Genomic DNA, 13,273 nt, shown 5'->3' on the forward strand with positions numbered 1-13,273 from the left:
AAACGAATATTAAGTCTAGGAAACACATACATGTATAAGACACACAATTACTGAATCCATTAGGACATAAGGCTCTAGAAAGACCTGACAGAACCCCAGTGTGCTATCAGATATTCAAAGAGAAACCCAACAGAAATTGACAACTGAAACAGAACAAATCAGAGACAAAAGCAAAAGCAAACAAACAAACAAATAACACCTTACACATACAAACATTAATCCAGGGAGATTTTGTAAGCTAGGATCAAATATAGAAAAGAGCCAGAGTACCACCAGAGAGAATGGAGATTCTCAGGATGTAATTAGACAACTGTACTAAGAACTAAGATAAAGACAAAAGCCTAATATTAAATACCAAGGCAGTGCGTCATCTGGAGAATAGAGCAAGGAGTCTGAGCAGACCGATAGTGTTGCTTATAAGTATGTTAAGATAAAATAAACTTAAAATGGCTGGAAGAAAGGGGAACAGAAGAGCGTAATGTGGTTGGAAATATGCAAATAAAAAGAAAGGAATAGAAATGTATAAAAGATAGGGATGAAAGGAAAGTATGAGAGATATATTGTCCGTACTACCAAAAACTTAGCTAGATATAGAAGTATATAAAAAGGCAAAAAAAAAAAAAAAAAGAATAAAAAATATCCTTAAAAAATTATGTTATAAAACTTGTGGATCCCTTAGGGCTAAGATCGTATTTAATAAAGAAAAAAAAAAAAAGAGAGAGAGAGAGAAAAAGAAAAAAAAAAATCCAGAACTGATCCCAGAATGGACCAGTTCTATAGGTATTGATACTACTATTTCTGTTTCCTTAGCGTCTCAGCTGTTAGTGTCCTTCTCCTTGCCTTGGGTTGTTTTGTGTTATTCTGTGACCAGCAGAGGATCCTTTATTGTTCATCTGTAAGCGTCGGTGTGTGGGGAGGGAGAGGCTACAATAGTGGCTCCTTCTCCTGGGAGTGGGTGAGCAGTGGCGCACTGTTGTTTCAGTCGGGCTTGGAGGTGCCTGTTGCAGAGGGACGCCGGTGGCTCAGGCGTAAACAGAAAGTCTCAGAGTTGGGCCTCTCTCGGGTTTTTTTTTTTGTTGTTGCTGTTGTTTTTTTTTTTTTTTCTCTCTAGGCAGCCTCCCTGCTGCTGGCGTTGCAAGAGGTTTTAATCTAGCCCCGCCCGAGCGCCTGAGGGTGGCTTGTTATCCCTGAGCGCCTTAGGTGGCCCATGGGCGTCTCTCCACTGCCTGTTGCAGAGGCGCCGAAAGACAGAGAGAGGCTATGCGCGCGGCTCCTCCCCCCCGCCCATGAGCCTGCAGCCTCCAGCCGCCATCATGGCCGGGCAGCTCTCAGGGACGGGCACTCCTCTCCGCGGACCTCCTCCCTCCTGTCCTCTCGGTCCCTCACCTTACTGGCAACAATGTTTCTCACCCTGAACCAGCTCTCCGGTTCCCACGCTCCCGCTCCCGGACCCTCAGTTCAGCCGCAGATCGATGTCTCGGTCCGGGAACGCTGAGCTGTGCTGCGGACCCTCCGTATGTTTCTCACTCCCTCCCGTCTGCCACAGCTCCGCGCTTCACCCTCTTTGAGCCGTCGTAGATGCCTGCCTACTGGCTATGTCGGGCTCCCCGCGGTCCTTTCTGGTGTCCGAGGCCGTCTGCTGGTGTTCAGCTGGTTCTCTGTGGGAATGACTGCGTCCTTCCGTGCATTCCCAATGCATCTGTGGAGAGGGATGCACTCCACGTCTCTCTACTTCGCCGCCATCTTTTCTCTCCTCGATGGTGTTGATTTAAATAAGTGTAGTTAATTTGAAATTTCTAGTCAGGTGTGATTTGTCCCAAGTTGATTGATGGAAAATAGTTTTATTTACAAGTCACCTGCTATGTGGGTACTACCATATAAAACACTCTCAAATTCACCAGAATTTAGTAGTGGACAGAGGGAGGCGGGAGTGGAGGGAGTGTACCATTCAAATCATAACTACCTGTCAGAATATGCAATACAGACAAATAGTTTAAAACCTAGAAGTTCAAGGATATAGAGGTTGGTATGATCAAGAGCAGATTAAGTCAGCATGAGGGAACTGAAACTTGGAATGGGGCTTTAAGCCTAAATACATTTGGATACAAGAAATAGAAAATAGGAGGACCACTGTGTACCTTGGCTGTGTAGACATCCTGACTTAGGATGCTTTAAGGTGAAGTTCAACTCCAATGGCAGCTGTAAGGAAACAGAATTTTAGTATTAGTTTGTAAGCGATTTATTGCAGTTGGAATCTCCTTACCTGAGTAATGAATGCAAGAAGTAAGTCTCGTCTCTTCCTTCCAGGCGTGTCTGCGCAGCTCACCAGCACCTGGCACCGTCGGAACACATCTGTAGGAACGCCCTTTTGGATGGCTCCTGAGGTCAGCGTTTTGAGGAAGGCAAATGTAATATTTGATCCATTCTGAGCTTCCTTTTCATGCATACTCTAGCTCCATATGTTTTTGGACTATACTAGAAGAAAATGTCAGTCGTGTTTTTTTTGTTGTATTTTATTTTATTTTATTTTACTTTGCTTTGCTTTACTATTTTATTTTATTTTATTTTATTTCATTTTATTTTATTTATTGGCTGTGTTGAGTCTTTGTTGCTGTGTGCAGGCTTTCTCTAGTTGTGGTGAGCAGGGGCTACTCTTCGTTGTGATGCACAGGCTGCTCATTGCAGTGGCTTCTCAGGATGCAGAGCATGGGCTCTAGGCACTCGGGCTTCAGTAGTTGCCTCACACGGGCTCAATAGTTGTGGCTCGCAGGCTCTAGAGTGCAGGCTCAGTAGTCGCGCCGCACAGGCTTAGTTGCTCTGTGGCATGTGGGATCTTCCCGGACCAGGGCTTGAGCCCTTGTCCCCTGCGTTGGCAGGTGGATTCCTAACCACTGCGCCACCAGGAAGTCCAGTTGTGTTTTTATGTGACATATTTGCATGTGTGAGGGGGGACATGGGAGATAATAAATGGGCTGTGAGCAAATTATGAATAAATGAAGGACTGAATGAATGAGTCAGATGAGGTAAAGAGAAACTACAGCTGAACAACACAGGTTTGAATTGTGGGTCCACTTATATGCAATTGTTTTTTCAATAAATATGGTACCTGTATTTTCATTTTACAGATTTTTCCTTTTTTTAATTGAAGTATAGTTGATTTACAATGCTGTGTTAGTTTCTGCTGTACAGCAAAGCAATTTAGTTATACGTACATATGTTCTTTTTTCATAGTCTTTTTCATTATAGGTTATTACCAGATATTGACTATAGCTCCCTGTGCTATACAGTAGCACCTTGTTGTTTATCTGTTTTATACATAGTACTTGTAGTTGGTATGTGCTCATCCCAATCCCGTTTTACAGATCTTTAAGTTAAGTAAGTGCGGGGAAAACTTTGTGTTTGATCAGAACTCACAATATGTGGAGTCAAAAGAACTAGGGTTTGAGTCCTGATTCTATCCAGGCTGTTTCAGCTCCCTGCCCTTGGGTGAGTCATTTATCAGTTCCTCTGTGTTTGGAGGCAGAGGTAGCAGGATGTGGATTTTTGACTGTGGGAGGGTTGGTGCAACCCCCTCCCCCCCCCCAGTTTCTCAAGGGTCAGCGGTACTTGCAGCCTTAATTTTTCATTAAATGTACTTTTAATTGCTTAGCATGAATCTCAGTTAATGCTATTTAAATTTTGTTTTTCACTTGGACAGAAATATAAAAACACCAAACTTTGTTTAAGATCAGATTCACTCTTATTAACCTATGTTTATAGTAGGTTCCCATGTTGAGTCACCCTGCCTAGGGCCACATCGCACTTCAGGAGATTCTTCACCATCACCTTTGGAAAGTTGTAGAGAAACTGCTAAAGTAGTTGAGGATAGTGTTTTCTAGAATCACATCTTTTCTCCACAGTCAGCATTAATGTCTTTAATCCTTTTAATTATGTTTATCAGTAAAGAACACATGTTTGAAAAGTCTCTCTGCAATCTTTGGGAAAAGCTTTGCTATTTACCCACAACTTCCTAGGGAGTGAAGGGAGGAGAAGTAATTCAAATACTACATTAATATTGAAAAATCATAGAATTAAATTTGCTTGAGGAGTAATTCCTGGTCTACTGTTCCTATTTTAATACTAATTCAATTAGTACTTGCAAAGAAAAGTTAAAATGTAAGTGTAATGTAAAATATGGAGAGTTATCTTAAGGAACTTTTAAAAGTTCCAATGGAGTCAAAAATTTTTTAACAGGGAGAACATCTTAGAATAAAAGTAGAAAGTATAGTCATATAAGCAAACATAAAATTGAATAAGAGAATCTCAAATAAAAATGATAAAAAAATTGAATGAGAGAATCTCAAATGAGAGTTTCTTTAGTTTGTTCTGATATATTACTGTTGTTTTAAAGGCTTATGAAAAAATTTAAAAAATGAGAAATTAATAAAATTTAGCTATAATATCAAGCTTTTCATCTTATCCACATGTATGAATAATTACTATAACAAATACTATAATATATAATAACTAAACATTTAATATTAAATAATACTCTAGCTTTGGATTTTTTACATATTAATTTATAGTAACAAAGCCATTATTATATTTTAAGTTGGTCATTTAGTAAAAACAATTTTGATTAGTAGATCTTGGAACCACTCTATGAGTAAAAGGAAATATTTTGAGCTATCTAAACTTTAATTACCAGAATAATAAATGAATTAATAATTAAAATTGATACTCCTATGCAATTACTAGACAGTCATTTTACTGTCATTATTTATTATTAATAAGTCTACTGTAGCACAAATAGGGTTTGAAAGTGCTTTCCTACTCAGCAAACCAACAGATATTATATAAAAGAGAAAGATTCACTGTGATCTTTTCAAATTGTCACATAAATATATGTTCAAGATTTTGTGCATATTCATCTCCCTGTAATAAGCATTTTCCAACTTGTTTCAATAAATTTCCACTTACCTAGAATTGTTGAAGAATGTATTTTGAATAATCAGTTACATAGGTGGTGAACACATCACATATATGCCAGCTCTATGTTATTCATGTCAAATTTCTAAGAATTAGAAAACAATAAGGTAAACAAAATTTTTCAAATCAGTTATCAGTTGAAAAGTGCAATTCTTTATTTGACATTTTTTCAATTAAATTCTAGCTCAAAGGTGGCATTTGTCAGTTACATAAAGCCATCCTTCCCAAACTAGAGTACATGTGTTTCAGGATGAAGGGGCAGGGGAGACAGTGGCTGTGTAGGTGACGATGCAATTACGGTACAAGCCAGGACACTTTGGAGAGTGAAAGGGGGTGGTGTTTATAATGACTCTAGGGAGGCAGGCATAAACCAAGAATGTCATGGGCAAGTGAGTATAAATTCACCCACTGCGCCCACATAGGGATTATTTAATGTGTTAAGTTTGATGTTCAGTGGAGTCAGAGAGATGAAATACTGTTCCAGACAGGACCTTAGATTTCTTTCACTTTGCAGATCATTTCACAGTGCTGTAGTTAAATGATAAAACTCTAACCTGCCATCACCCCCGAATCAGTTTTTGTCTTGTGAGTTGACATTCACAAACTGTAAAAAATTAAAAGAAATTTTTTAAAGGTAAAATAGTTTAAAAAATTTAAAGTTGAATTTTTTCTTTTTGTTATCACTGATGTTACAATTATTATTTGCAGTCCATCTGTATTTATATGTACATATTTAGAAATAAATTGTGAAGTAACTGTAATAATTGTTTTGCTATACTATTTCATGATATTGCAAAAAAGCTTCCCCCTCTTTTTTTTTTTTCTTGTCTCTCAATGACATCCTTTGATTAGTGGAAATTTTTAAAACCTGGTTGTAGCTTTACTATTTAGTGTGCTCCCGGATAAGCTGCTCATAAAGCCTTATCAATGTTTGTTTTTATCCAGTTTATTTTTCTCTTATTAATGCCATAAGCCTTTTTGCATTTCTCCACACCTGTCTCATTCCTGTCTTCTAGTTGTCAGAAAAGATCAAGGCCATTTAACTAGGCTGCTCTCAAGCTGATTGTTCTTTACCTCCGTTGCTTTGTATTTGTTAAAGATGTGTTCTTTATCTTTGCCAAGATGAACAACTGTGTTCACTCATCAAATGTTTATCGAGTGCCTATTGTTGCACAAGTGTTAGTTGTGATTTGATCCCATCCCTTCCCATGGGGGATACCGTTTCGGTCCTCTTTCTGTTTTGCGTTTTCAAAAATATTTTTTCATAAGCTTCTTCCCTTATATTTGCAATCTTGCCAAGATATTCTCTGTCCTCAGAATAAAACTATGGCTACTAATTATAATTTGAGCTTTTACTCTCCAGTGTTACTGCCTTTGCTTGGAGCTCTCAAACCTCATCAGTTTGAACACGTACACATTATTCTAAGCATTTTCTATGTGCTTGCTAAAGTCACAGACTTCACCTTTCTTTTATTTTCTACTAGGTGATTGCATGTGAACAGCAGTTGGATACGACATACGATGCCAGATGTGACACATGGTCCCTGGGGATCACGGCCATCGAGCTCGGGGATGGAGATCCCCCACTAGCTGACCTGCATCCTATGAGAGCGCTCTTCAAAATACCAAGGTCAGGGGCTCTCACACTGGGTCCAGTCCCTGCAGCCCATCTTTCTTCCTCCAGCTACTGAGTGCTCGTGAAGCTCCTCATGGAAATATCCAGATATATTTCAACAGGTTGGGAGCAGAGTGGCCTGGAATATCATTCTGTTTCTTTTTTTTTTAAGAGCTTTTTTTTTTTTGGCTGTGTTGGCTCTTCATTGCTGTGCATGGCCGTTCTTTAGTTGCTATGAGCAAGGGCTGCTCTTCATTGTGGTGTGCAGGCTTCTCATTGTGGTGGCTTCTCTTGTTGTGGAGCACGGGCTCTAGGCACTTGGGCTTCAGTAGTTACAGCACATGGGCTCAGTTGCTCCATGGCACGTGGGATCTTCCCGGACCAGGGATCAAACCCATGTCGCCTGCATTGGCAGGCGGATTCTTTACCACTGCACCACCAGGGAAGTCCTCATTCTGCTTCTTACGAGACACTCTTTTTGTTCTGTAGTTTCATTTCCCTGGTCTAACTAAAAGAGCTTTCCTTGGTACTCAGTGTGTCTTTTCTTCTTTGGCAAGGATTTGAGCTCAGAAAACAACAGCTCCTGCCACTCTTGATCCACTCCCAGATTCATCAGTGAGGCTCCCTGGTCCACAGTCAGTGAAACAGATATGTGCTTTGTTTCACTCTATCAATCTAGTAATTTTTTACTACTTGCTAAGACTTCCTTTTGTTTAGAGCTTTAAAATAATAGTATCAAGAAAGTTAGAAATAAAACTTATTGATAAAATAATAATGATTTTAATATGTTAGTGTTTTGAATATATAGATATAAAACACTAAAGTTAGAATACCCTTTGGAGCTAGAAAGGCATTTTCCTATGTAGACTTCTCCCCTTCAATATGTGTATTGACAGACTTTCTTCTGCTTGCCTTATCACTAATTAAATACTGTTTGTATATGCTTTGCTTAGTTCCTCAATATTTCAGAAAAGCGATGTGAAAAAAAGGCTATTTTTGTTATAAATGTGTTGTCTTTTGAAGACTTTCTTAAGGATTTTGCCTGGTACCTAAATTTTAATGAAATGCACAGAGAGGGCCTGTGGTGACAGAGGTCCAGGGCAGAGAGGTAAGGTATGTTACAGTTTGTTACCACATTCTCTATTAAATAAATTATGTGGTCCTAATGCCTATAGAACGTTGAATCATACGTACAAAGCCCTGGTCAGGGGTGGGTTCCAGTCCTAAAGAAATAATGCCAGTATGACCTATTCATTTTCAAATAGATCTGTTTGGAATATTTGGCATGTAATTCAATTAGTATAAGACCAAAGCACTTGATTCTGTTTTTAACTTTACCTTGGAATTTTCTGTCCTGTCTATATGTTCTGAATTATAATACCTTACATATATATCATCCTTTACATAACAATTTCTCAGGTATCTCAGGTGTATCTCTCAGGTCTTGCTGTTTGTAAAATATATTGGTTACTTTGTAAGTGGGAAAACAAGATTACAAAAAATAGCAGAGGGACTCCCCTGGCAGTCCAGTGGTTAAGACGCCACGCTTCCACTGCAGGGGACGCAGGTTCTATCCCTGGTCAGGGAACTAAAATCCTGCATGCCTTGCTGCGTGGCCAAAAAAAAGAAAGAGCAGAAAACCTGCTCTATACCAAGTCTAAGATATTTCATTAAATTTGAGGAAAACAAACAAACAAAATCTGTATATCCTAATTCCTGCTGTCATTCAGTAGTAAGATGAAGCACTATTCTTCCTGAGCCATTTAAATTAGAGTTTAAATGACCATAGACATAATTAGGAAAAAAGGGGGACCTGAAGAGCTATCCAGTTGTGAATGTTCTAAAATCATCAAAACCTTGTTATACTCAAAGCAAACCAATACAGCTCTTAGAAAGAAAATTTTCAGGAGAACAAGAAGCAAAGCAAGATCATTGGAGAAAAGAATTATTTCTTTCAATGTGCAGATCAGCAATCTTCAAATAGTCCTAAGGACTGTAAAATGAGCTTCAGGCATGATCTAGGGTAGATGAAGAGCTGCACTTTTCTTTAATGAGCCTGTACAGACTGTACATTAATTTCATTATAAGCTATTTAAGGAGTAGTGCAGAGCTGAAGACAAAGTATTTCCATCCCACTAACGAAAACAAGGAGCTGTTGGAATGAACATAAAGCAGCACTTGAGCAAATTCAGCTCTCACGGTTGATTGGTGTTGCTTGATCACTGTTAGGTCAGCCCCATCCTCAAATGACGTTCCTTTGTGTTCATGAACATATCAAAAAAGGAAAGATTTGTTCAGCTTAAAATGAAAGGACTTAATAACAAAATCTTCTAAGCGGCATTCAGAGCTTTATTGCGAATCGTATTTTCCAGTTCCTTACTTTTGTAACCTTGTTTCTGGCCATCTACCCAGTAACAACAGAGCAAGTCGTAAAGGCATTCTACTATAAAGGCTTCTTTCCCCTGCAGTTTCTTCCAAATTCTGAACACTTCTCCTTTCAGGTCACCTCTGTGTATCCTGAATATTCCTCAGAGATTTCTGGAGGACTCAAAGTAAAAAATCTTTTTCCCCAGTAGTCATTGTTTCGATTTGGCTAAGTATTTATGTTTTCCTCTAGGCTCTCTGTTCAAAGCAAGAAGATTCTTTCAAAGAAAAAGAATTATCAGCTAGAAGAAAAATGGGTCATATATTAAGTGCTTTCAGAGAAACAGGGAGCCTGTCATTACATATAAAGAATGATTAATAACTAATTATCTGTCTTTGAACTGGAGAATGATGGTAATGCTTGATTATACCTGCCAGACTCTGAATGCGGTAATGCATTAGCCTGGCCGCCTCTGCCTCTTAGTTTTGTCCTGACTGACCAACGTATACCATCCAACCTTGTATCTTATTTTTCTAGGAGTCCACCCCCCAAACTGAGGCAGCCTGAGATATGGTCAGCAGAATTCAATGACTTCATCAGCAAGTGAGTAACAAGAGAGTCTTTTAAAAGAACCGAAGAGATCCCGTCCTGCTGCAGCTTTAAGATGTGCCTTGTGTAACATTTCTTCCAGACTTCTGATTCTCCTCCTTATCTATGAAATAGCCCCAGAGGTTTGCCTGATCTTCTTCAAAACAAGCATTTGTAGCGTCTTCTGAATGTTCAGTGAACTCATTATTGTTCCGATAATGATCTCGGGGTCACGTTCGTTCACTTATCAATAGCTGTGCTTCTGCGGATGTTGCATCGTCCACGAATCCGTTCTTCAGTCCACCTGCCCTTTGCAGCCCCACCCTCAGCATCTCCCACCTTCTCACCCATCATCTATTCAGTGTGTTGTTTACCCCTTCTTTGACCTGCATCTCTAACTGTCATCACAATTAGGGAGTTTTCATTGTACTTGGTGAGTCAGATAATCATACAGATAAAACACTTACACATTTGAAATTCACTTTTAATTTGACAGATATTTAGTCCAAGGGCAGTGCCTTCAGACACTTGAGCAGAAGCTATGAGTCAGCCATTTCTAAATCTGTCCATGAACTTTTTCCACAATCTTTATCATGACTTCACCTTGAGAAAATAAGGGAAGGGATGGCTGTAGGTTGTAAATGGGAGAGAGGGGTCATTAAGCTTTGATGTGTCAAACTTCACTCTGAAAATGTAAAAAGGGCAAAAAAGTAGAGGAACCAGTCATCCTTGTCCGTACTGATATCGCGGGTTTTCCCACCAAGAATATCTGTTTGTTTCTATAAAGACGAGAGTTATTTAAGGGTTATGAAAACACAAGGAAGATCGACAATCTGTTTTTTCTTTTAGTTTTCACTTAACTAGTCATCACTGAGTATGTACTGTGTGCTGCAGAATATTGAATAAACTGCAGTCGAGTTTCACAGGCCTCTTAGGAGAATTGTTGGCAGCTTTGAAGGGCTCCCCAGGATCCATAGTCATGCCCCATCCTTCCCCCGGGCTCCTCAATGGAACGTGGTGACTTTGACGTATTCCACACAATTTCACCTCTGAGAAACATTTCCTGGTTTCCTCTAGGCACTTAGGACTCTGCTCCGGGAGCTCTCCCTGCCTTTTGTTCCTCTTCCTTTGGTAACGTTGCCTCTTTTATTTCGCCACCTGTTTAGAGGTCTTTCTCCCTCACTAGCCAGTAAACAACTCCAGGGCACTGAATGTGCCTTACTTGTCACGGTAACTCCAGCGTCTAGCAGAGAGGCTGGTACATATCAGCTATCTGATAAGGTTTTACATGAATAACATAATCTCCTGTGTGACTAAACTCAGTACGTAGATACAAGTGCTGCAGGTGGCAGAAATCGACATATTCTCTTCAAGCAAATGAAAACTGTGAGAGAAGCAGACACAGAAGGACACACAGTGTGTGATTCCATTGACAAGAAATGTCCAGAACAGGCAAATCCACAGACAGGAATTGGGTGAGAGATGCCAGATCTGGGGAGGGGGTAGGGAGTGACAGCTCATGGGGGCGGGGTCTCCTTGTGGGGATGAGAATGTTTTGGGACCAGACGAAGGTGATGATTGTACAACACTGTGAATGTGCTAAATGCCCTTGAACTGTGCCCTTAGCACGAATTCTACAGCGTGGGAATTGAACCTCAATAAAGCTGTCTTTAAAAAGAAAAAAAAAAAAAAAAAAAAGGCGAATGAAAACTAAGAACACTTGTTCTTATTTTCGGACCTTGTCATCCTCATCCCTTAGCATCTTTTAGCATCCCTGGGTAGTATATTTTTTAGGTAAGCCCAGTAGACTAAGTTGCCAAATTCTCTCCCCAGGAGGATTAACAATGCAGATGAGAAATGGCGCAGCTCAGGATAGGCATGAGTTCCTTCTTCTTTTTTTCTTTTTTTCTATCCCCAAATGGCAGCTCCGCGCTGACCAGTTTTCTCATAATCGTAGATGCTCAGAACCACAGGGTTGCCAGGATATCCAGAAGGTAAACTCTTCTTGCACGTATGCGCCGAGGGGCTATCCAATCAGTAAACCCCTAATAAAAATAATCCTACTTCCCAATGTAGTCCATTCCATCTTTGATAAGCCTGACTGTCAAAAAGTTCTCCCTTATAATGACCGGAAATCTGTGTTTCTCTTCATTCCACCCATCGATCCTAGGTTTTTTGTCCCTTGTGACTGAAAACTAGTCTAATCCCTCTTCCAAATAGCTGAAGACAGCTGATTAAACATCCAGTGCTTGTTCCACTGTTCCTCCTGTGATGCCATTTCAGGTGCTCACACCTGGTTGATCCTGTCAAGAGGTGTGATACGCATTCATACATCTGCTGTAGGACCTCAAAAGACATCCACTGACGTAGGATTTAAACATCTTTAGCATGTAAGCCCTCGCAGATGGGTTAGCAGCTTTATCACGTAGGAAGAAATAGATCAATTGAGAAACCTTTAAAAGCATTAGTGAAAGGAACCTGAGAAGTTTGTTTTAATTTTAGATAAGCATTAAAACTGTAATGACTGCATTGTTGTTTATCTTTAGCTACTGACTTGTGAAGGAGACTTCGCAGTGAAGACTGAGTTCAATTATCATTCTGCAGTAATGCTGGCTGGGAGGCTAGGAAAGTGGAATTTAGTTGGAAGTTGGTATCACTATGGCATAATCGCTCAGAGATGTGTGCACTTTCACAGACATTAATCCATCATATTACAGTTTTAACATTTTTTTTTGAGATATGTTTCCTGGGCTGAGCATCGATGAACATCTTTCCATTGTGTTAGAGGAGTTTTTAGTACTCTGAATCATAAATTCAAAACTCTAACTTATCTAATAATTGCATGTTCCTTTTTGCCAGTGCAGGTGCTTGACTAAAGATTATGAAAAGCGTCCAACAGTGTCAGATCTTTTACAGCATAAATTCATTACTCAAGTTGAAGGCAAAGATGCAGTGTTGCAAAAACAACTCACGGAATTTATTGGCATTTATCAATGCACGGGAGGCACAGAAAAGGCCAGGTAATCAAATAACATCTTGACTCCAAAATCCAAAGATCATCCTAAAGAGTCTGACAGTTTTATAATGGGATGGTTGTTAAATGTGAGAAAAGAACTCTCTGGTTTAATGATTTAAGTTTCCTGGTTGCAGTTTGGACATAAGGCAGTATTTGCATGAAAAGTGAATGTCACATGTTGAGTTGCATCCTGATATTGGTAAAATTACTAGCAGCTTTTTTAAAACAGCTTCATCAGAACAAAGAATGTAAACTTTGTTAGATGATTAGTATTGGCTTATATTTTCTTGTATTTTTCGCCTCTTCTGTGAAGTAAGATATCTTAGATTTGAGATTTAAAAATGAACATAACACTTGAAATACTTTTTGACACTTATTTTTTGGTATCATTTTCCCTGGTTGAATTATATTAAAAAATCATGTTTAATATTTTATTTATACTTCGTATTTTAATTTTTAACAATCTATTATGTATAGTTTTTATAATATTGAATATGTTTACTTATTATAGATAGTATATATGTTTATTTTAGGAAATTTAGAAGATACAAAGAAGTGTACAACATAAAATCAATCATTACATTTTAATCTATAACCTTCTAGTATCTTATGAATGGAAATACATATAAAAACAAAATTGGAATATATGTGTCCCGGAGCCTGCCTTCTTTCACTGACTAGTGAATATCCATGTCTTTAAGTATCCTTCTACCATAAATGT

At 39.0% G+C, this 13,273-nt stretch overlaps 1 protein-coding gene across 1 annotated transcript in view; it reads left to right on the plus strand.

Annotated features, from left to right (window-relative positions):
- Positions 1-13,273, plus strand: part of MYO3A (myosin IIIA) — a 197,314-nt gene that overhangs the window by 51,740 nt on the left and 132,301 nt on the right. Inside the window, exons 7-10 of the mRNA XM_057732602.1 lie at positions 2,308-2,384; positions 6,453-6,598; positions 9,486-9,551; positions 12,401-12,556. Coding sequence (XP_057588585.1) covers positions 2,308-2,384; positions 6,453-6,598; positions 9,486-9,551; positions 12,401-12,556 — 445 coding nt within the window. The remainder of the gene's footprint in view (positions 1-2,307; positions 2,385-6,452; positions 6,599-9,485; positions 9,552-12,400; positions 12,557-13,273) is intronic.

The sequence above is a fragment of the Hippopotamus amphibius genome, chromosome 4 (genome assembly GCF_030028045.1).
Source record: "Hippopotamus amphibius kiboko isolate mHipAmp2 chromosome 4, mHipAmp2.hap2, whole genome shotgun sequence".
NCBI classification, from domain to species: Eukaryota; Metazoa; Chordata; class Mammalia; order Artiodactyla; family Hippopotamidae; genus Hippopotamus; species Hippopotamus amphibius.